General features: G+C 34.6%; 1 protein-coding gene across 1 annotated transcript in view; it reads right to left on the bottom strand.

Moving 5' to 3' along the window:
• Nucleotides 1–21,207, bottom strand: part of LOC126880384 (ubiquitin-conjugating enzyme E2 R2) — a 118,609-nt gene extending 97,402 nt beyond the window's left edge. Inside the window, exon 1 of the mRNA XM_050644211.1 lies at nt 20,658–21,207. Within this exon, the coding sequence (XP_050500168.1) occupies nt 20,658–20,834 (177 nt within the window). The 5' untranslated portion in view covers nt 20,835–21,207. The remainder of the gene's footprint in view (nt 1–20,657) is intronic.
• Nucleotides 21,208–24,718: the final 3,511 nt, after the last annotated feature.

Here is a 24,718-nt window from a genome sequence, read left to right as displayed (position 1 = left end):
TTTCAATTGACAATATTTTTTTTTTTTTTTTTTATTTAATGTTGTAATATTTATAATCTGTCCTCAACTGAGAACAATAGGTAAATTATTTGACAAAATTTGAAAATTTTGACCTGTAGAGGGAGATCCAGTGATCACCCTCTTTACATAAATTAAATTAAAACAAATTAAAATAAGTTTAGTTATCACAGATTATTCGAATCTTCTTGCTAGATCCACTACTTTGAATCTCTTCAGGCGTCGTACATCATTGTGGTCATCAGTAAAGTTGCTGGCTAACTCATTTGGATGAGATTCTATTCTCTTGGAATATTTTTTGTAATATTCCGTTATTACTGTTTTTATGGATGGCACATTGAGGTCTTGCTCTATCACATAGTTTGGCACGTACCAAGGGGCATTCAGCATTGTTCTAAGGACTTTGTTCTGGAATCTCTGCAATATTTCTAGGTTAGTTTGACTGGCTGTCCCCCAAAGTTGGATACCATAGGTCCACACTGGTTTTAATATAGTTTTATATATCAGCAGTTTGTTTTCAAGTGATAGTTGAGATTTACGACCGATGATCCAGTACATTTCTCGAAATTTTATTCCTAGTTGTTTTCTTTTTGTAAAAATGTGTTTTTGCCAAGTTAATCTCCTATCAAGATGGATTCCTAGGTACTTGACAGTATCGGTTTGTGGGAGTTGAGTTTCATTTAGTGTTACAGATGGACATGTTTGTCTTCTCATGGTGAAGGTTACATGGATGGATTTACTCTCATTCGCCTTTATCTTCCATTTTTTAAGCCATATTTGTATATTATTAAGGTCTTTCTGAAGGGTTCTGGATGCTGTATTTGGATCATGGTGAGAGGCTAGTACAGCAGTGTCATCAGCAAAAGTTGCACACATTGTTTTGTTACTTGTGGGTAGGTCAGCAGTGTAGAGCAAGTACAATATCGGTCCCAAGACACTTCCTTGTGGTACTCCGGCTTTTATTGGTCTTAGGCTTGTGTATTCATTATCCTGCTTGACTAGGAAATGTCGGTTGGAAATATAGCTTTTTAGGATTTGATAAAAAGGATGAGGAAGGTTTTTCTTTAGTTTAAAGAGCATACCAGCATGCCATACCTTGTCGAAGGCCTGACCAATGTCCAGGAATGCAGCAGAACAATACCTTTTATTTTCTAGATCACTTCTGATGTGTTTTACCAGTCTATGTACCTGTTCTATCGTTCCGTGTTGTGTTCTGAACCCAAATTGGTGTTGGGGAATTAGTTTCCTTTCTTCTATAACTGGGGATAATTGTTTAAGGAGAAGTTTTTCCAAAATTTTTGATAGAACAGGTAGCAGGCTTATTGGTCTGTATGAAGTCACCTGAGTTTTATTTTTCCCTGGCTTAGGTATGAGAATAATTTGAGCAACTTTCCATTGTTCTGGGTAGTAACCTAGCCTAAATATTGCATTAAATACTTGCGTTATCATTTTCAGACCTTTGCATGTCAATTGCTGCAGTACTTTCCCGTTGATCAGGTCATACCCTGGAGCTTTTTTTGGACTGATTTCATGCTGGATCATATTTCTAACTTCTTTAGTGGTGATTTTTTGTATAGGTAAATCCATCTGGTAGGGCGATTCCAGGAAGTCATTTATTTCTTCCTCTGTGTCACCATCTTCCATGGGATGTGGCTGGAATACATTAGTGAGGTGATTTGCAAATGCTTCGGCTTTTTCCTTATTATTTCTACACCAGTTTCCCTCTTGGTTTCGTATTGGTGGTATTTGTTGTTTCGGGTGTTTGATTTTTCTCGTGGCCTTCCAAAGGGTATATTCACTATCTGCGTTTGCTGATAAACCTGTAAGATATTCTTGTATTTTGTTATTTTTGATATTATGCAATTGTAGTTTAATTTCCTTGGTGATTTTATTTAATTTCGCCTTGTTCTCATGTGTTCTTTTTCTTCGCCACTCTTCCTTTATTTTTCTCTTTCTAGCAATCATTTCCTTTATTACAGTTGGGCAATTCTCTTTCAATTCTGTTTGGTAGCAGTCAGGGGTAGCATACCAAGCAGCTTCTTGTATAGATTTCTGAAGATTTTCTACTGCTGCGTAGATGTCACTTTCTGTTTTCAATGGGATGTTTATGTCAATTAGTTCATCTAGTTTAGTCTTGAAAATGCTCCAGTCTGTTTTGTTACTGTATAGTGATGGTTGTTTAGTACTGTTTGTTATTTGTGCATACCATGTCGCGATTACGCTAGAGTGGTCAGAGGGTAGATCGTAACAAGATTCTACTTTTGCCAATTTAACATTAATTCCTTTAACAATATAAAAGTCAAGTAGATCAGGTATTTTTGCATTGTCGGTAGGCCAGTAAGTTGGTTCCCTTGTGGTGAGGTAATTTGCATTGGTCGCATTTATAGCTTTAAGAAGTTCTCTGCCTTTTGTGGTAATAATTCTGGATCCCCAGGTAGTATGCTTAGAATTAAAATCTCCTCCTGCTATAAATCTATTTCCTAATGTTTTAAAGAAATTTTCAAACTGTTCCGTTTTGTTATTGTGCTTTGGCGGACAGTATATAGCTGATACTGTTAGTGGGCCTAGTTGATCTTCCACAACAATGCTGGTGGCCTGTAGATAGTCGCATTCATGTTTTTGTATTTCGTAGTGCTTTAGTTTATTACTAACTATTATTGCAGTGCCTCCATGTGCTTTTTCGTTGGGATGTTGCGTATGATAAGTTGTAAATCGTGGAATATTGATGTGGTTTTTGGATGTAAAATGAGTTTCTGTAATCAGCATTATGTCAATTTTTTGTGTGTTAATAAATAGTTTTAATTCTTCTACATGTTGACTTAAGCCATTGGCGTTCCATAATACTAGCTTTAGTAACTGAGTCATTTCTGGTTGAGAATCATGGTCAGGAGGTTGAGCATAGTGCTCATTTGTTCCGTCAGTTTTTTTAACATGTCTTTCAGTTCTGACATATCTGTGTGGTTATTAGTTTGATTTGGTATATGTTGTGTAGTAGTTTGGTTGGAGGCTTGCTGGTTAACTGCTTGCGTTGCTTGTGCGTATGTTATTCCAGGTTGCACATAGTTGACTGTTGTAGTTCTATCTTGGTTTGTCCTCGCGTTGTGTCGTCTCAAGTTAGGGAATTTAAGTTTTTGTAATTGTTTGTGAACTTCACACCCTCTATAATTTGCGGGGTGATTTTCATCACAGTTAGCACATTTAACATTGCTGTCTCTGGTTTTCCTTGGACATTCTTTAGTGTAATGAGGTTCTGCGCATTTGACACAGCACGGTTGTTTATTGCAGAAGTTTTTTGTGTGGTTGTATTTTTGACATCTACTACATTGCGGAATTATTCTCTTGACATGCGGTGCTTCGAATTCTACTATGGAATGCATTACTTGTTTAATGTTATAGATGTCCTTGTTATTATCTTTTGTTTCTAGATCAATGTAGAACATAGGCAGCGATTTTTTAGTTTGGTTGTGTATTATATTCCATATATTTATAACATTATGGTTTTTGGTTTTAAGATCTTCTTTTATCTTTTCTAAATTTGTCGTGGGGTGCATGCCTTTAAGAACCACTCGGTAGTGTCTTTCACTTTTAGGTTTATAAGTGTGGAAGTCCGTGTTTTTTTGTTTTTAGAGCATTTATTATGGCGGTGTATGCTTTGTCTGATTTTGGTTGAATTTTTATTTGTTCGCTGTTGATAGCTTTAGTGATAAAATCATTTTCTGCTACTTGTTGCAATAGATCGATAAGAGGCTTGCAGATCTGCACGCCTGATACAAATATTGGAGGTGGTTTTGGTTTTGCATCTGTATTTTTAACTGTGTCTTCCAAATTGTCACTTTTATCTATTGAACTTAGTGCTTCAAATTGATTTTGTGTTGTTATAGGTTTACTTAACCAGTACTCACCAAGCGCGGCTCCTCCTTAGGGTCAATTGGTCAATGACCCCCCTAAAATAATCTCATAAAAATACCAATTTTATTAAAAATATCTTTTATCTAAAACTTCACTCTGAAATATAAAATTCTCTCTCAGCAGTCTGCATTGGCAAAACAAATATAATAGATATAATAACGTCGCGCCTCGCGCTATACACAAGCCCGTGGCTGGGCCGTATTTTAAATTGTCTATATACAGTTCTTATGGCTTATGGACAAATGCATGTAAAATAGAAAAGAGACGGCAGATAGCAATTTCGTGGGCGAGAGTGGGAGTGACCTTTCCGTCGTATACCTCTAGTAGAGTCGACGGCCTCACGTTTAGTTAGTTACCGTCTGCTGACCGCACTTCACGGCAGGTCTATATCGATCGCGGCGTATTTGCGTAATTTATTTTGTTTTGTTGGATTTTTTTGTGATTGTAACAAAAACAAGATGAGTGTTGTTGACGAAATAATTGCCTTAAAATCTGCTGGAACACTAAATTATGAACGGCGGCTTGAGAAAAAAGAAAGTGGTCGACCAAAACCAAACATGAATTTAAAACAAACAACAAAGGATAGGGGTAAGGACATTCAAAGATATTTTAAAGAATCAATGTACAATTTGTGTGATTGGATTTGTGGCTGCAGTGTGAGAAATGCATTTTTTTGCTATCCGTGTTTACTGTTTTCGAATGACGCTGTATGGGCGAAAAATGGAGTAACTGACATTAAGCATTTAAAAGTGAAAATTACAAAACATGCCTCTTCAACTACTCATATAAATTCATCAATGAGTTACGCAAGTTTAGGACGTGTTAACATAAGACAGCAACTTGATAGTGTATATCGTAAATCTGTGCATGACTTTAATGAATTGGTATCTAAAAATAGGTATATTTTAAACAAACTAATCGACTGTGTAAAATTTTGTGGAGTTTTCGAAATTGCATTGCGCGGTCATGACGAAAGTGACAGCTCCAATAATCGTGGAATTTTTCTGGGCCTTATCGATTTTGTTTCTGAACTGGATTTAATGTTTAAAGAACACATTGAAAAAAGTACAGTATTTAAAGGAACATCGAAAACAATTCAGAACGATATTTTAGAATCAATGTTAGCCATTGTGCATACTCATATCATGAAGGAGATTGGCCAGACAAATTTTGTGGCCATTCAAGTAGATGAGACCACAGACAGCTCCAATAAAACGCAGATGATTATCATATTGCGATATGTATTAACTGGTATTGTACATGAAAGATTTTGGAAATTTGTTAACCCCCTAGGTACTACAGCACAACATTTAACTAATGTAATATTGGAAGAACTTCAATTATTAAAAATTAATGAAGCACCTGAAAAATTGATTGCCCAAAGTTACGATGGTGCATCAGTCATGAGCGGTAAACTGGGAGGAGTACAAACAAAAATTAAAGAAATATACCCAAATGCACACTTCATTCACTGCTATGCCCATCAATTTAATCTTATCCTCCAAAAAGCGGCGAGTCAACACAAACCGATAAAAATATTTTTTGCAAATTTACACGGATTTTCGTCCTTTTTCGGCCGATCTCCAAAACGTACGATGGTTCTGGATAGAGTGGTTAAAGTAAGGCTACCTAAAGCTGCGCCTACTCGATGGGCTTTCAATACAAAATGTGTTGAAATTGTATACACTTATAAAGATGATTTAAAATCTTGCTTAGAGGAAATTATTGATGAGGAGCAAGATGGTAACAATATAAATCAAGCAACTGGTTTAAAAAGACATTTGGAAGATGAGCATTTTTTATTTTGGTTAAATTTTTTCCATAAAATAATGCCCCATGTTGATATATTGTTTAAACAATTGCAAATGCGAGACATTGATGTTATATCTGTCAAAAATTGTATCCTGTCTTTTAACAACAATATCCAAATAATTAGAAATACTATTTTGGAATCAGAAGTACCAAGCACATCAACAGCAAAAAAAAGAAAAACTACTGCAGAGGATCCAAAGCGACGAACTGCACTTGAAATTTGTGATATTATTATATCTGAAATAAATCACAGGTTTAGTTTCAATGATCATCTCATGATTTCACAGTTATTCTACATAGAGAAATTTGAAGCATACACTACCAACTTTCCGCAAAATATTTTAAAAATGGTGACGGCTAATTATCCCACAGTGAATATTTCCAAACTAAAATCGGAACTTGAAGTCTTATATTGTCGTGAGGATTTTCGCAATAGTGCTGGTGCAGTAGCCATACTTCAGCTTTTTATTAACATGAATTTGTCTGAAACATTTTCTGAAGCAGTGAAGTTATTAAATATTTTGTGCACACTCCCTATGACAACCGTGGAAAGTGAGAGATGTTTTTCTACTTTAAAAAGAGTAAAAACATTCCTGCGTAATACGATGGGACAACCTAGACTTAGTGCCTTGTCTATGCTGAGCATCGAGAAAACGCTTGTCAAGAGCATTCCAAATTTCAATGAGAAGGTCATAGACTATTTTGCAGAACTAAAGGATAGAAGAATTGACTTAAAATATAAAAATATTTAAAGTAAGTTTCGTTTTAATAAATTTACAATTTATTATACTATAAATATTCCTATCTATATATCAGTCAATAACCTGTTCATACCATTTTTCCTATATTTTTTAAAAGATTTACTCTAAAAAAAGACAAATTTAATTTTCGGAAAACTAGGGTAAATAGTATTGAGTTTTATCTAAGTCTGTATTTTTTATCTAAAATATAAATGCTAAAAGATCTTTTAAATACTTTAAAAAATCAACAGTTTGAAGTTTTCAAACCAAAATGACCCCCCTGAAGATTGACCCACGAGCCGCCGCTGGTACTCACCAAGTTTTGTTTGTCTTTTGTTACTTCTAGGCATTTCTGGACTGCTTCTTAATCTTTTTCCGGTAACCTCATTCCATTGCTGTTCTTCAATACTGGCTGTTTGTTCATTTGTTTGGTTTATTTGTAGTGAATCATTAGGTTGTTGGGAACAAGTGGGAATTTGTATAGGATTTTGGATCATTGGAGCCATGGTTTTTACATTTTTTTTTTTTTTTTTTTTTTTTTTATTTATTTATTACGGGATGTCCCCATTTTTACAAATAACAAAAATAAGGTATCCTAACCATAACACAAATACTAAACTAAGTATTAAATAATTAATAAATATTGTTAAACAAATTGAAGAAAAATACTACATAAATATTTCGAGAGATTAATTAAATTATTCTCGGAAAAGTATTTCCAGGAGCTGGCTCAAAATATATAATATTAGTTTAGACGCGCGCACCCTTTTTTTTTACACTAAAAAGATTCGTTGATCTCGATTTAGTTTATAGGCGTTCAAAGATAGTTATTGGTAGAAATAAACAAACTCACCCTGCGCTGTGGTTGCTTCTGGTTGTTTTTTCTTATCTGGCCAGATAGGTATCCTTGTGTAGCTGTTTGAGGTAACCTACATACGGTTTGCGAAAAACTGTTTTATAAACACATAGATACGCGCACTATTTTACGCACTTTTGGCTCAGTAAAGCCGGTAGAATTTTTTTGGCGGTAAATTTTTCACGTGGATGACGCGGACCCGTTAATGAGAAGTGTTTTTAGTTATTCACTCCTCGAGATTGAAGAAGAAAGTGATCGATGCAACGTGGTTAAGTCTTTTCGGGAAGGGAGGAACGCTTCGCGCCAGAAAAAATAATACTTATATACGCCGCTAGAGTCTGCGGTTCACTTAGGGGTTATTTTACGAGGGAGCGTCTGAAATTATTATTTTGGACGCTGGTTAAAATTTGTATTTTAACATATTGCCGGGGGGCTCCATGAGCGAGTACGCCTCTGGTTATGTAGTAGTGTTAATAATATAGAAAGTGAAATATAAAAATTGAAACATTCTGAGATACCCTCGTAACAACTAGTGATTTTTTTTTTTAGCTAAGTAACATATTTATTATAATTAGTATCTAACGCATAAAGGATTGAAAATCAATAAAAATTAATGAGTTTACCTAAACGACTAACCTAGAAAGACAAAAAATTAAATAAAAATTACTGAACTAGTAATTGCATGGTAATACTGCAATCTTTCTAATAGCTCGCAAGTAGTCGCCGTTGGCGGAATGAACCCTGACTGTGCGAATGAGATTGTCCCTACCAGGGAGTACCTCGGTCACTTTTGCCAATGGCCAAAGTAGAGGAGGTGTATTGTCGTCTTTTAATAAGACAATATCACCTACTTGTACAGGATTGGTAGGTACCGTCCATTTTGGTCGGTGTTGGAGAAGATTCAAGTAATCCACTTTCCACCGTTGCCAAAAATTCTGTTGGATCCGGCTCACTTGTTGATAAATAGTGAGACGGTTTTGAGGTATATCAGAAAGTGTAGGCTCAGGAGGTGCAGTCAAGCTCTGTCCTACTAAGAAATGACCTGGGGTCAAAGCTGTTAGGTCATTGACGTCATTAGAGAGTTTGGTAATAGGTCTAGAATTAAGGATAGCTTCAACTTGACAGAGAATTGTATAGAATATCTCAAAAGTAAAGTGGGAATTCCCAATCAACCTATATAAATGGTACTTAGCACTCTTGATGCCAACTTCATGTAGTCCGAATTGAGAGGGATTACGAGGAACGCCAAACTTAAATTTAATAAAATTCTGGGTACAGAAGTCTTGAATTTGACGAGTATTATCCTGATTTAGAAAAAATTCATGAAGTTGTTTTAATTGATTACGACCACCGTAGAAGTTGGTCGCGTTGTCTGACCAAATGATGCTGGGAGTTGACCTTCTAGCGATAAACCTCTTGAGGGTAAGAAGAAATGCATCAGCAGACAGTCCAGTGACCAGTTCTAAATGAACACATTTGGTGGTCATACAAATGAAAAAAGCGATATATACTTTATAGAGTTTAGCATTTTTTAAAGGCGAGGCTTTGACAAGAAAAAATCCACCATAGTCAATGGAGACTCTTTCGAAAGGTCGGCTAGATAAGACACGATCTGGATGAACATCTGCCATTTGTTGAAAATAATTAGGAGTCATGAATCTAAAACAATTGATGCAATTATGAATGACTTTCTTGGTTTGTCGAAGACCATCAAGGGGCCAGTATTTCAATCGTATATGAGATAAAGTGGTTTGTGCGCCTGCGTGGCACAGCTTTTTGTGTTGCTGTTCAATCATCAGAGCAATAATACGATTCTTAGAAGGAAGGAGAATTGGATGCTTTTGTGAATAGCTTATGGAAGCGAAACGTAACCTGCCACCTACTCGTAACAGTTTATCATTTTCATCGATAAAGGGATTCAGGGCTCTGATGGCTTTATTGGAGACAGACAGCCGTTTGGACAATTCATGAATCTCCTTAGTGAAAGAAATGGATTGAATATACTTGAGAACAAGGCAAGTAGAAAATTCAATTTCCTCCACGGAAAGTACATCAGTATCTATAGCAGTGTGATTTGATTTTGCTTTAAGATTGGAAACAAATCTAAGAACATAGGCTAGGGATCTTTGAATTTTTGTGAAAGATGAACAACGATTAAATAAATCATCCAAGGTGTCATTTGACTGAGCAGTAACAGTGACATTTAAGGAAACTTGATTTTTTCTTAATTCAGGTAATTCCCCATTCCATTTTTTAATCTGAAATAGTGAGTAATCGATTTCCGGTTTAATTAGAAATTTCGGACCATGAAGCCACAGATCAGTAAGTTCAGCATTAGAACAAATAGATTTTGCTCTGGAGGGCAGATCCGCTGGATTTTGTTTCGACTCAACGTGGTGAAATTGATAAGATTCACTGAGGGAACGTATCTTTATGACTCGAGACTGTACAAACTGATTGTAGAGAAACTTAGATGTAGTTACCCAGGTCAGGGCTATTGTACTGTCCGAGAAGAGATGAGTTTCAGAAATTTTTAAATCTTTCTGTAAGATACCTTGTGAGCGGTGAGTTAACTGGATTCCTAATAGAATGGCGGACAGCTCTAATCTTGGGATAGTTAGTTTGTTTTTTAGGGGAGCGATTTTTGTCTTGGATGTGACAAGTCTCACCGAGACGGTAGAGTCGTCATAAGTGACTCGGAGATACACGCAGGCAGCGTAGATGTCCTGAGAAGCATCACAGAAGGTAATAAGCTGAGTTAAGATAACCTTTTTATCTAGGACTAAGCATCTAGGAAATTTTGTTAGATTTATGGATTGGAATTTCGTTAGAAGAGATTGCCAATCAGAAAGAATTTTATCATTGGTAATGGGGGTGTCCCAATCTAGTGACAATGACCAAATCCTTTGCAACAGAAGTTTTGAATATACAAGAGTTGGTGAAAGAAGCCCTAAAGGGTCGAATAAACGAGAGACATAACTAAGAATTTTTCTCTTAGTAATTGGCGATGTTACCTCGCATACAGGAGGCTTGAATGAAAAAGTATCCTGATCAGGTGACCAAATAATACCTAATATCTTGTCTGAGGAACCAGCCAGGCTTAACTTAATTTCTGGAGTTGGAATCAACTTATGTTTTTTAAGAAATTCTGGATGGTTCGAGCTTAATTTATGGAGCTGAAAGCCGTGCTTACTCAACAAGGAACTTAACTGAAAGTGGAGAGTCTCAATTTCTTCTAAATTGTTACCACCAGATAGTACATCGTCCATATAGGTAGAGTTGAGCAAGGTTTTTGCCGCAGATGGATGTGAAATTGCATGAGTATCAGCAATGTGTTTTAATACACGAGTGGCTAAGAAAGGGGACGAGGATAAACCAAAGGGTAATCGGTTGAAACGAAAACACTGAAGTTTGTCATCCTGTTTATCCCTCCATAGAAAGTTGAGAAGGAAAGTTTCTTGTTCATTTATGGAAATTTGCAGAAACATATGCTTAATGTCAGCTGCTAGTATATACGTGTAGTGGCGAAAAGTGATTAAGATATCAAAAAGTTCTGGTTGCACCGTGAAGCCTTTATCTAGAACCTGATTTAAACAAATACCTGATGTGGACTTGTTGTTGGGATCAAAGACAATTCTCACGGGAGTGGTGGAGCTTGTTTTTATTATAGGAAAGTGAGGCAGAAAATAATTGAATTTTCCGTCAAAATTTCTTACTTGAAGAGGAACGTCTGAGACTAAACCTTGAGAATGGTAATCTTGAATAATTTTAGAATAGCTTTGCAACAGGACAGGGTCTGAATGCAATTTTTTCTCCAAATGAAAGAATCGTTTTTTAGCTGTGATAAAGGAATTTCCCATGTGTAGGTCATCAACAGAGTGTTTTAAGTTTAGATTAACTTGATATCGACCTGAAGGCAAAATCTTAACAGTATTCAGAAAAAGTAATTCAGATGGATGATTTTCAACAGATTCAGAAATGGGAGGGTTGACTTCTTCGGATTCCCAGAATTTTTGAACAATCTGAGAGAGATTTTCATCAGCGGTTTGAGATTCAGGCGATTCTGGAGTAGAAGACAGTGTCGTACATGTAACCAAATTATTTACATATTGAGAGGTACCATGCTTGCTTTTTATACAATTTTCAGGAATGCGGCCAGAGATGATAAAACCGAATGTAGTGTTCTGCAGAATTGGTAGACCAGTACCTAAACGAATAATTTGACCGAGTATAATATCTCCATAGTAATCAGCACCGAGTAAAATATCAATGTCTGAAGTGATATGGAATTGAGAGTCAGCTAGTTCCATTTCTTGTGGAATTTTTAGTTTGTTGGCCATAATTGGCAATTGTGGCAGACAGTTTGTAATTTTAGGTAGAATGGAACAAGAAATGTCCAACCTTGAATCATTTGTGGAAGAATAGATAGTCAGATTAGCGGTTGATTTGGAAACCGAGACAGTTTGATTTACTCCGGTGATCTGTAACTGCTTGTTAAAGGTGGGAGTGCTTAGCTGATTAATAAGATTTTGTGTAACAAATGTAACTTGACTTGCTTGATCGAGAAGCGCCTTTACATAAATTCTTTTCCCACTGGGGGCAAGGAGGTATACCTGTATGGTACTTAGAAGGACAACAGGTGTGTTGACCGTATTAGCTGACAACACGTGTGACATAGAAGATTGGGATGGGTGCGTGTTGTCTCTATCCTGATTTTGTGAAGAAGAAGGTCTATTATTTGAATTAGTTAGTTCATTGTACGTGTTTGGATTTATTGGATCACGTTGGGGAGAAGAAGAATTTTTTCTCATATCAAAATGTAAATAGCTATGGTGCTTGCCACCGCAGTGGGAACAAGTTGTCTTACTTAGACATTTTGGAACGGAATGACTTGAACCAAGGCAGTTATAACAGAGATCATGTTGTTTGACGAACATGCTCTTGGCTCGTGGTGTGAGTTCTTTGAAATCCCTACAGATGTAGATGGAATGGTTACCTTTACAGTAGGGGCATAGTCTAGACTTAGAATTATTGAAGGAGTTCGTTTGTTGGTTGTCGTGTTGGTTATTAGTGGTGTGATATGAATGTCTTACTTCCTTGGAAGTTTGTGATTTGTAATTATTTTGGGACTTGGACGAAGAAGAAGATTGCAGATTTTCCAAATGGTTGGCTCTGATATTTATATTTGCTAGAAACTTTGAAAACTCTATGACCTTGTCAGCATCAGGGGCAAATTCCATTGAACGCTATGTGGCTTGGTCAAGCTTCTGTGAAGTAATGTGAATTAGGATTAAATTTAATAATTCATCGGATGTCTTATTGAGATTAAGCAAAGCCTTGTAGCTATTTGAAACAGAAATATGAAATTCTCTTAACTGGGAGGAATTGGCATGATTGTTCAAGGGTTTAGCTTCAACAATGCCTGAAATTAGATCTCTAATAAGAATGCGATCATTAGTATATCGAGCTTTCAGGGTATCTAAGGCGATGGTATAATTAGTCTCAATCAATGGAATATTTTCTATTAAGCGGTAAGCATCGTCCCTGAGTAGATTTCTTAAGTAAATAAATTTTTCGATGTTAGTGAGGGTTTCATCTTGATCAATGATGCTGAGAAAGGTTTGGTAGAAGAATTGAAACTCACTTAATTTTCCGGAAAAATTATTGATACGAAGTTCCGGGAGCTTGACAGTTCTCTGTTTGGTGGTGGCATTTTGAGTAATTTGAGTAGAAGGAGACGGGACATTGGGATTTGGGACACTAGATATTTCAGATGTTGTAGAACTTGTAGGTGGAGTTAGGAGGCTTTCGAGTTTTTCCTCAAGTAAAGAAATGCATTTATAATATTTTTTTACTATCGGATCTACGTCTTCAGTAGTAGCTAGCTCTGCAGCGAGAAGATTAGTTGCGTCATTATAGGTACGAAAAGCATCTCTGAGTTGACAAAGTATTTCCTTAATCATATATTTAGTTAGAGAAGCTAAGTCAGTTTCTACACTACTACATAATCTAGTTAAATCTAATTTACTGGCAGTTTTGGACCTCGTTAATTTGTTAATTTGTCCCTGTTCCATTGTGATAATTTATTTTAATTGGTAATCGATAATAAATGTTTAATAAAAAAAAAAAATTATTTAAAGATATATTAAAGTCTTTTTTGTAAAAATGTGTAAAAATTATCAAACGCATCCCCGTATGTCAGTGGAAAATTCTTTAGCGTTGTTAGAGCAAAGTGATTTGTACGTGTTGTGACGTAGGTGGTTTCTTCGTAGTACCACGTGACCGATGGAATATTCCGTCAAGTCGTAGGGAAAGAATCGAAAACGAAAATACCGTTATAAGATGGCGCGCGGCGAGATTTTGCAAATGAATACAAGAATTTTTTCTTTTTTACGCAAATTAGAAATGGCTAATTATCCGGCTAGTAACGAAGGACCACTAGATACCTATGAAGAAAAATACTACATAAATATTTCGAGAGATTAATTAAATTATTCTCGGAAAAGTATTTCCAGGAGCTGGCTCAAAATATATAATATTAGTTTAGACGCGCGCACCCTTTTTTTTTACACTAAAAAGATTCGTTGATCTCGATTTAGTTTATAGGCGTTCAAAGATAGTTATTGGTAGAAATAAACAAACTCACCCTGCGCTGTGGTTGCTTCTGGTTGTTTTTTCTTATCTGGCCAGATAGGTATCCTTGTGTAGCTGTTTGAGGTAACCTACATACGGTTTGCGAAAAACTGTTTTATAAACACATAGATACGCGCACTATTTTACGCACTTTTGGCTCAGTAAAGCCGGTAGAATTTTTTTGGCGGTAAATTTTTCACGTGGATGACGCGGACCCGTTAATGAGAAGTGTTTTTAGTTATTCACTCCTCGAGATTGAAGAAGAAAGTGATCGATGCAACGTGGTTAAGTCTTTTCGGGAAGGGAGGAACGCTTCGCGCCAGAAAAAATAATACTTATATACGCCGCTAGAGTCTGCGGTTCACTTAGGGGTTATTTTACGAGGGAGCGTCTGAAATTATTATTTTGGACGCTGGTTAAAATTTGTATTTTAACACAAATGATTATAATTTAAGTAAATTAACTTCCTGAAAATATTATTAAAATGAAAATCTCTGACAATTAAAATCAAATGAAATGAAGACTCCAATTCAAAGGTCACTTATCTTCGATTCCTTACATACTCAGTCAGGCAGTGCTTAAATCTTACAAATCTTGTATCCACCAGATCATAAGATTGACTAAAGTCATTTCCCAGTGTCTGAATCCTGTTAATTGGAGAGAATTTGCCATAGTTGGTGTGATAGTGTTTTATAGAAAATACGGGCATATCTCTAAGAATTCTAGTGCTACATCTAAAGTTGATAAGACTTAATAAATCAGAACAGTCAGTGGTATGATCAAGTAGTTTATAGAGAAAAATTAAATCACATTTAGTTCTATAGTCTTCTAAGGAACTGATATTTAGCCTTGACCTTAATTCCACCGAAGACATGTTCTTTAAATTTAATCTATAAGCACAAATCCGGAGAAACTTATTTTGAATTTTTTCAAGGGTGTAAATATGGTTAAAATAGTATGGTGACCATACTATAGAAGCATAAGACAGGATGCTACGGACGAAAGTAAGATATAAAATTCTATATGTAGGTACAGAAAGATCTCGAGAGTTTCTTGTGATAAAACCTAGATTACGGTATGCTTTATTTGACAAATTGTTAATGTGTGGGATAAATGACAAGGAACTGTCAAATAACACCCCTAAATCTTTTATTTCAGTCACTCTTGATAGAACGCTTGTATTAATGTGATAGTCAAACACAACATTATTTTTAGATTTGCTAAAGGATATAACAAAACACTTATCTTTATTTAACTGGAGACAATTGGAAAGAGACCAATTGTATAGAGAAGTCAAGTCTTCCTGGATCCTTAGACAATCAGACAGATTTGAAACTTTGAAATATAGCTTAAGGTCATCAGCAAATAGCAAAAACTGACAAACTTTTATTACCTCAGAAATATCATTAATAAACAAGTTAAATAGAAGAGGACCCACATGTGAGCCTTGTGGGACCCCTGAACTGACCAAGATAGGAATAGAAAGTGAACCCTTTATAAAAACAAACTGAACTCTTTCATCAAGATAACTACTCAACCATGAAAGAAACCATTCAGGAAAACCAATACATCTTAATTTAAAGATGAGTAAAGAATGGATCACTGTGTCAAAGGCCTTCGAGAAATCAGTATAAATAGAGTCCACTTGGTACCCATCTTCGAAAGCCCTGACAATGTAATCATGATATAAGACAAGATTCGTAGACGTAGATTTGCCCTGCCTAAATCCATGTTGCTCATTAATCAAGAGATTTCTACAGTGCCAAGTAAGATATTTGTTTAAAATTAATTCAAAAAGTTTGGGGATGGCAGATAACATAACAACAGGCCTATAATTTTTTATATTGTCTCTGTCACCGTTTTTAAATACCGGAGTTATATAACTGTCACGCCACTTACTAGGGAAGGTATGTAGTCTCAAAGATAAATTAAATAATACATGTAAAGGTTTAGATAAACTGTACACACATCTTTTTAAAAAATATGTTGGAATGTTATCAGGGCCATAACTAAGTTTATCCTTGAGACCATTCATAGACTCAAAGACTTCAGAAAGTGAAAATTGAATAAACGGAATGTCGACTGAATTTTTTAATTTAAAATCGTAGTTACTTAAATTAACTTTGTCTGAGCGATAGACACTGGAGAAATGGCTCGCAAACAAGTTTGCTATTTCCTCACTTGATTCTGCTGACAAGTCATTAAAATGCATAACACTTGGAATTCCATGGCTTTTATTCAATGAGTTAACATGATTCCAAAATTGTTTTGAATCTGAGTGAATAGATTCCTCAATGTTGGAGATATAAGATCTATAGCATTGATTTGTTAATGTTTTGCATTGTGTTCTAAGATCTGAAAATAAGGTATAATCAGCAGCTGACTGAGTGTGTTTGAATCTAGTATGAGCAGTTTTTTTTGAAATAACAAGTTTTTTTAATTCTGGAGAAAACCAACGAGGAAATTTTGAAGGTTTATATATTTTTCTCGGAACAAAAAGTGATGTTGCCTCAGAGACTACTTCATAGAAATTATTTACTGAGATATTAATATTTGCATCATCAAAAACAATATTCCAGTCAACACAAGAAAAATAATTATTTAGACCCACAAAATTTGCATTACGATAGTCAAAATATGTAGTATTATAATCTAATTGTTTAACATTACCACTAAAACTAAGATCACAAGTAATTGCCACATGATGAAAATTATTGGGAAGCAAAGTGTCAACTGCTTCATAGACTGACAGTTTCTGAAAATCTTCAATACTGTGGAAAATGAGATCCAAAAATACTCCACGTTGATTTGGTATGATATTTGATTGCCTCAGGTTTAGGTAAGAGAAGCATTCACATATCAGCTTTGCTGGATAGTTTTGTGGGCAGTCAACGAGCAAGCCCTCTTCATTTGAGTGAGCCCAAGAAGCCAGTGGTAAATTGTAGTCGCCAAATAAATATACTGGTATGTCTGGCCTATTGTTTCTAATAGTTTCAACTGCTGAGCAATGACCAAGGTAGATATCTTCTGATGAGTTCGGAGGAATGTATACTCCACCCAAGACAACTGATGCACTTTCACAATCCACTTGAACAAACAGATGCTCAACATTATCAATGTCAGATTTGATTTGTTTAGCTTTAAAATGGTTTCGTAACAAAATTAAAACTCCTCCTCCACGCTGCTTAGTACTAGTTCTTAAGTTACGATCCAATCTGAAAACGTGGTAGCCAGAGTTTAACAATTCATTATCCGAATAATCTTGATTTAGCCAAGTTTCTACTAGAATGATGACATCGTAGTTGCATTGAGAGATGGAGGTTCGAAGTTCATCTAGACGTGTACGTATTCCTCCAAGATTCTGATAATATATAGACATGGTGTTTATTGCGGTTGGTTTTTTGAAGGTTTTTTAGCAACTGTCGGAAGTCCATTTATAAATTTAATAGTTAAGTCAGATTCTCCCTTCTGTTCACGAGCACGCAACTCTGCCAAAACAGTTTTAAACTGTTCCTGTTGAAGTTTCGTTCTATCATAGCCTATTTTTATGCCATCCTCAATGCGATTGCGCTTATTAATTGCGTTTTTGACTATATGGCGGTTTTTGGTTATAACTTTTATTGGCCTGTTTTTGCCATCAGATGTCTGCCCCACACGTAATATCTTCACCACATCGTTCTGAACAAGACCAATATTGTTGAAGATAGGAGTAAGTGCACTGTTATCAGCATTTATTCTTTCTTGAATATTATTACTTGGTGATTCAGGGATGCCATACACCATCAAATTATTAGCACGTTCAGCACGATCCTCAACCTCATGCAATAATGTTTCCACATTAGTTGTACCACCAACACACTGCTGTTGCTTAATTGCGTCTAGCTCCTCCTTTAAGGACTTGATTTGCTCCTCTAGTTGAATGAACTTGTTAGTTAAAACAGGTATTTTTTTGAAGGAAAGCACACAGTCTTCGCAGAAGAACAAAATTATCCGTTTTTGAACAACAATGGCTCTTTGCTCACTTGCACAAAGTCCTGAGCATTTCTCCTCCAAGTGGAAAACCGCACGGCAGCTATCACATCTAGGAGCTTTCTCCATTTGCTCGTCATTGATTGGTTTTGCACATTTATTACAAGATTTCATTTTCATAGAATAACCTCAAAAATTTTGATTCAAAAAAATGAAGTCCCAATGATAATATATGTCAAACTAACAACTTTGATCCAAAGAACTTTATCAATCTTCACTTTTTAGTATGAAAATAGTTATTTTTAATCACTTATTTTAGTTAAATTCGGGAAATTAAATCACAAGCATAACAAACACATGTGGTCAACTTTGAGGTTAGTCTTCTTCCATTTTGTTCATAATTTGGTTGGAAATAAAAGCCTGTTGAAAAGTTGTTCATGTTACCTGCTCGGTTGATACGCCACTGGAATCATTGCTGACGATAACAATTGACAATATGAATTATTTAAGAAAGTTGCAATATTTCTCCCCTATTCGCGCACGATCGTTTCTCAATTCCATTCCAAGTACTTGCACACTGCGAATAACTAAATAACTAATTAGGCAACATAGAGAAATTATCACTGTCATTTTGACAAACCTGCGTCAGATTTTCTCTAATCTGTTCTGTCATCTTTATTGATATCTGTTCAGTGTAGTAGTGTGTTAATTTAAGAATTCGTCATTGTTGTTTCATAGGAAACTAGTGTTTATTGATAGTTAAATTATTATTATATTTGTTGTTGTATAAGTTGTTGGCCTCTTTGAAAGAATATATTGTTGTTAATTGTGAGTTTTAGTTATATGTAGGTAGGTAAGTATATTTTACGTAAAAATATTTCGAATTTTAATGCGAGTATATAAAGTTTTAGGAGGATTTTTTATTCTAAAAATATTATCAATAGTTAAACAAAATGAAAAAAGTAAAAATCAAACGAAAAATAAAGTGAAACCTTCCAAGAAAAAGTCCATTAAAAACTGTGCCAAAATTATGTGAAAATCGAAATTTGTTTCGCTTCACAACAAAAAATGATTATTTATTATTATTTTATTATTAGATATTTCATGCAAATACCTTTCTAAATACCTATCTTAACATACAATTCTCACCCATTTTGGTTTATTTTTATAAATATCTATTTATTAATAATAAAATCGTTTTCTATTACTTCCATTTAGCGCGACTATGATATTGTCAAAATATTAATCTTAGATAATGTCAAAGATTACCACTGTTACCAAAGTTTATGATACTATCTCCCGAAGTTATATTTTGTTGCTACCTGTTGATCGCTACTGTTTACTCTTAAAGGAGATATAGACAACTTGTTATGGAGGTAAAGTTCCTCTGCAATTTTTTAATTTGTGGATTTTAGACAAGCATATGATAGAGTCGATAGAACCAAAATGTATCAAGCAATAGAACATTTGGGTATATCAAAAAATTGATCAGGCTAGTAAAAATGACACTAAATAACTCTACCTGGGAAATTTCTTGGCAGGGTCACATTTCAGATCAATTTTCAGTTGCAAAAGCTTGTGACAGTTTGATCCTTTATCCATCACATTATTTAACCTTTTGACTGGCACCCACAATAAGAGGTTATTCTCCATATGCCAGCGAAATATTAGACCCATAAGATGAATCATATGAAAAACGTGACAGTTGTGTTGCTAGCAGTCAATAGGTTAACTTGGTGTTAGAAGCTGTAATCAGAAAATGCAGCATAAAGGGAGAAGCAACAATCATGAAAAATGAGCACAAGGCTTGGCATTTGCTGATGATCTAATTAGTAAGAACTGCGAAAGAATTGTGAAGAAAATTATTGAAGAAGTACAGAAATTCGGATTTTAGCTAAATGAAGAAAAAAACCAAATATACGATCATGGGAGGGACAAGACAAAAGAAAAAAAAAAGAAAACTTTAGTGTGAGGTCTGCAAGTGGTTAAAGCCATAGTTAAAAGGGTAGACAATTTTGAATACCTGGGTATAGTATTCCATGAAAATGGGAGCTCGATGCCAGAATAGCAAAAGGGAATAAAAAATTATGTATGTTAAGGGGCTTAGTGTAAAAGTATGAAATTCATATACGTTTTTGGGAATTTCTAAAATAAAAAGTACTGTACCAATTGTATTGAAAATTTGCACGAGCATTTATTATAAAAAGTAGTAGGTACAGTGGAACCTCGATTATCTGCCTCTCCATTAACCGTCACCTCTGTTAACTGTCAGGGTCCGTACATAAGTGAAGTAATACTGACAAGAGCGTGAAATAAATTATGGCCTGAATGAACTGAAGATGAAAATGCTTCCATGACAGAAGAGCAGGGTACGGTAACAAATGAAGTTATGGCTGTATCAACTATTTTATTTTCGCTGCCTAAAGATGAGATAAATGAATGGTTAATTATTTGTGATGAGGCTGCAAAGATATGTTCATTCAAAGTATAAACAAAAAAACTAAGAAGATGTCAGATTACTAGATAATATTTAGTGATGATTTTGGAAAGCTTATCAGATATTTATTGTGAATATTCCAAAAATAGTTCTTGAATACATTTTAATATCAATAGATCTATCATGAAACACTTTCTAAAGTAAGTTCTTTGTTTGTATACCTTGTGATTATCCTTAATGAGTTAAGAGTCTAATTTGGGCTCATTAGCAAACAATAACTTACCTTGAAACAACCACCCATGTACAGGGTGTCAGGGGGACCAAAAATAGCAACTTCCCATTCGAAAAGATTATCTTCATTAACAAGTTTTACACAAAAGCCTTCAACTGGTTCTTCTAACAAACTTTTGTACTCAACATTTAAAGCCCTTAGAGCACTACTAGTTGCTTTGTTTGCCATGTCTGTTCACAAAGCACTAATGTCCCGTTTTTAAGTCAGATTTATTCTCACTACACAACGTACACACTATTTTATTCAACTTTACTTATCGAGACGCCATTCCAACAAAACTCCTTGAAAACGATAAGCTGTCAACTCCAGACTAATTTGTAAAATAAATTTGAGAATATTCAAGGAAGAACAATAGATATTTGTGTGTACTAAATTTTAAACGCTGCGGATTTAATATTTTATTAATTATATTTCGAAACTTCACAAATTAATAAATGATCGTAATGTTTTCTAAAATTATTATGACAGACCTACAGACAGACAGGAACAAAACTACAAAACAGCTGGTCGATTAAAGCCTGCGCGTAACTGCTTTGCTTTGCTCAAACAGCTAGCAGGATGCACAGTACAAAGCAGGAGACAAGGATCTACAGACCGAGCTAGTCCTATAAATTTCTGCTTTGTACTGTGGCAGGATGCACGATGCAGCAGGAGACAGGGATGTACAGACCGAGCTAGTCCTATAATTTCCACGGCTTCGCGCCATACTTCACGCAACCGTACTTACTTTCTTGTGTTTTGAGTTGTGTGGTCGTGGGCTGGTCGAGTGGAGTTAGAATTTGTCAAATTTAAGTAAATAATCGTTTCCACGGTTCTTAGACATTACTACGGTTGCCTAAATCGACTAACCAATGAACATTAAGGATGAGATTACGTCACGAGAGTTTACTGTCATTTGAATTGTAATATGATTTTTTTCGAATCCTGAGAAAACCAAGTATTTTAGAAAAATTTAAACGCAGGATGCAAGATTACATTATTACCGAGGGCGGAAAGCCCTTTAGAATAAACAAGCAGATTATATTGAATGAAATATTTGAAATTAAATATCACACTTCTCTTTTATTTTCAGCCCTGTAACTTATTAAAATAAACATTATAGAAGATTTCAGGGACTTTCAGCCCTCGGTAATAATGTAGTCTTTAATTCTGAGTTTAAATTTTTCAAAAATATTTATTAGTTTTCTCAGGATTCGAAAAAAAATGAATACAATTAAAACACCTTGAGAATTTTGACATGCGTCAAAATTTTGCATTAACTAAGGGCCGGTTGTTCGAACGCTAATCAACAATGATCATTATCAAATATTTAATTACTGTCACCAACTGTCAATGTCAACTTTGTTTGGGTTGCTGAAAACATAATTAATTATAATTATGAAATTATTTAATCAATTATGTTAATAATTGTTATGTTAATTGATTAACTAATCTCATAATTATAATCAATTATGTTTTCAGCAACCCAATAAAAGTTGACATTGACAGTTTTGGTGACAGTAATTAAATATTTGATAGTGATCATTGTTGATTAGCGTTCGAACAACCGGCCCTCAATGTAAAATTCTGAACTGTTGAATGCCAGCTTCCCTAATAATTATTGTACATCAAAAGACATTAGAAACTATTTGTAGAGGATTGAAATCTGTATTGGAAATAACTGTTAAAATTGGTCTACGTAATTAAACATATTCCAAAATTTTGTAAAAATGTAATACATTTTAGTTTTCAGCCCAAACTTAGGCCACACACAATGCAATAATGTTCACATCTTTGAACTGTCAATATTTTTATTTTGTCAACAATACAGTTGATAAGATACCCTCAGTTGCGGAGAAAGGATTAATAATAAAGATTTTTTATTCAGTCAATGGTGTGAGCACTGTCAGTTAAATAGTAACGTGTAGCCTTACTTTTACACGCATACCTATTGTGGCAAATGTATCATATTTTTCAAAATTTTGGAATGCATTTAAATCGTAGAAAAATTTTAACTTTTGATTTTAATACAGATTTTAATTCTCTACAAGTATTCTCTCATGACTTTTGATGTAAAATAATTAGGGAAGCAGGAATTCAACAATTCAGAATTTTACATTGAGTTTCCTATGGCCCTTTTTACGATTCACCACCCGGTATAAGATAAAATGTCTGGCTATTTGTCTAATTATTTCATAATAACACAAATAATACACATATATACACAATAACACACATTCAATGATCGAAAATCATTTAAAAATATGGGAATGTAAACTCTTGTGACGTAAAGTCAAAAATATAAGTCTCCCCACCACCGTCGGACAAGACAACCGTAATAAAGTCTAATAACCGTGAATCGTTTCATACATAAGTAATACATAGTAATTACTGTAATGTAATTAGGTATCTAATATAATTACTAATAAAAAAATACATTAAAAAACAATGTTAAAAACTTTAATCAACTATTTTTAATGGGAATAAGCCACAATTTTACCAAAAAATGATTTTATTAACGTTTCGAAGCCCAAATTTTGACAACGAAACCCGATTTGGGCTTCGAAAAAACCCGATTTGGGCTTCGAAACGTTAATAAAATCATTTTTTGGTAAAATTGTGGCTTATTCCCATTAAAAATAGTTGAATATAAAAATGCCACAAGGAAATAGCTTCAGAACAACAATAAAAAATTTTATTAATTATATTATATAATATTTAATTATTATTAATTTTTATCCAGATTTAGCCACACGGCTCACACTCCCTCTAAGGGGAAAATTGACTCATCCCAGATAGGGGAGAGTTGGACAAAACCGGGCACCACTCCAAAAACCGTCTGTATCTTTTGCTATGTGAGAGTAGTAAATGTTTGCTGCAGATTGAAATATTCTCAAATGACTTAAGTTTGATATGCCAATGCCAATTTTTAAGAATATTCTTAGATTTTTAATTTTTTTTATTTTTATGAAAATATTGCAAAATACCCGGTTTTGTCCAACCGGTATGATAAAACCGGGTAGTAACTTAATTACCATGTAAAAATACTAATGGACAGAAAATAAAATATTTATTAAAAGTATGTGAACAAAAATCGAAAATATATGAACAGAAGTCACAAATAAAAACTTCATTTTACATCATCATAGGCACTACAGGCGTCATAAGCCTATTTGGTGCAATACACACATTTTATCCAGCCTTCCTTCGCATTATAATTTGAAAATAATTAATTGTAATATAGACACGCATCGTCATTATTATCTTCTTCCTCCAAACTCTCCAAAATTTTGTTTTTGGTGCAGCCCTTTTTACCACGTTTGAAGCCACACGTTGTAGTTAACTATATAAGAGCAAAAAAAACCACTGCAGAAACTGGAAGTAACACTGCGCATAACACCCAAATATACATAATAATAATAAACCTAATAAACTCTTATAGACCAAAGTAGAAAAATAGATTTGAATTGTCGAGACTCATTGTTTTAAAAAAGATTCAGTTTTTCAATCCAAGGATGAATGAACATTGAAAATGAGCTTAAACAAAGAAGCTCTGTTATAGCCTATTATTCTTTAACAACATCGCTGTAATAATATTGTTGTTAGACAGGTAAATTGTCATTGTATACCGGATGTACCAATCAAACTGTGATTTTTCTCTTAAAGTTCGCTTTACCCTGTGGAATATTTTAGCATTTATAAAATACTGAAATTAAAACCCAACTACATAATTATAGCCTCATATTTTATTAACATTCTGTTTTTTAATTCATCCGATTTTGATTCATTCAGTCTTATGTTGGATAATAAAAAGTTAGGTACTTTAACAACTAGCCTTTTTTTCGTCAATACAGGGTGTCTTTAAATAAGTATGGCAAACTCTAAAGCGGCCCATAAATAGCGTTCTTGCTCGACGGTTTTGTTCGACGAGCCAGTCTGTTCGAACAAAAATGATTATTGCATCATTTTTGCAAGCGAGCAAGAACGACATTTTTCAACTCACACACTTCCGTTTTGCGTCATTTTTGCTCGAACAGACTTGCTCGTCGAACAAAACTGTCGAACAATAACGC

The sequence above is a fragment of the Diabrotica virgifera genome, chromosome 2 (assembly GCF_917563875.1).
Source record: "Diabrotica virgifera virgifera chromosome 2, PGI_DIABVI_V3a".
NCBI lineage: Eukaryota > Metazoa > Arthropoda > Insecta > Coleoptera > Chrysomelidae > Diabrotica > Diabrotica virgifera.
Note: the sequence above shows the minus strand (reverse complement) of the source record. Positions and strands in the feature narration are given on the sequence as shown.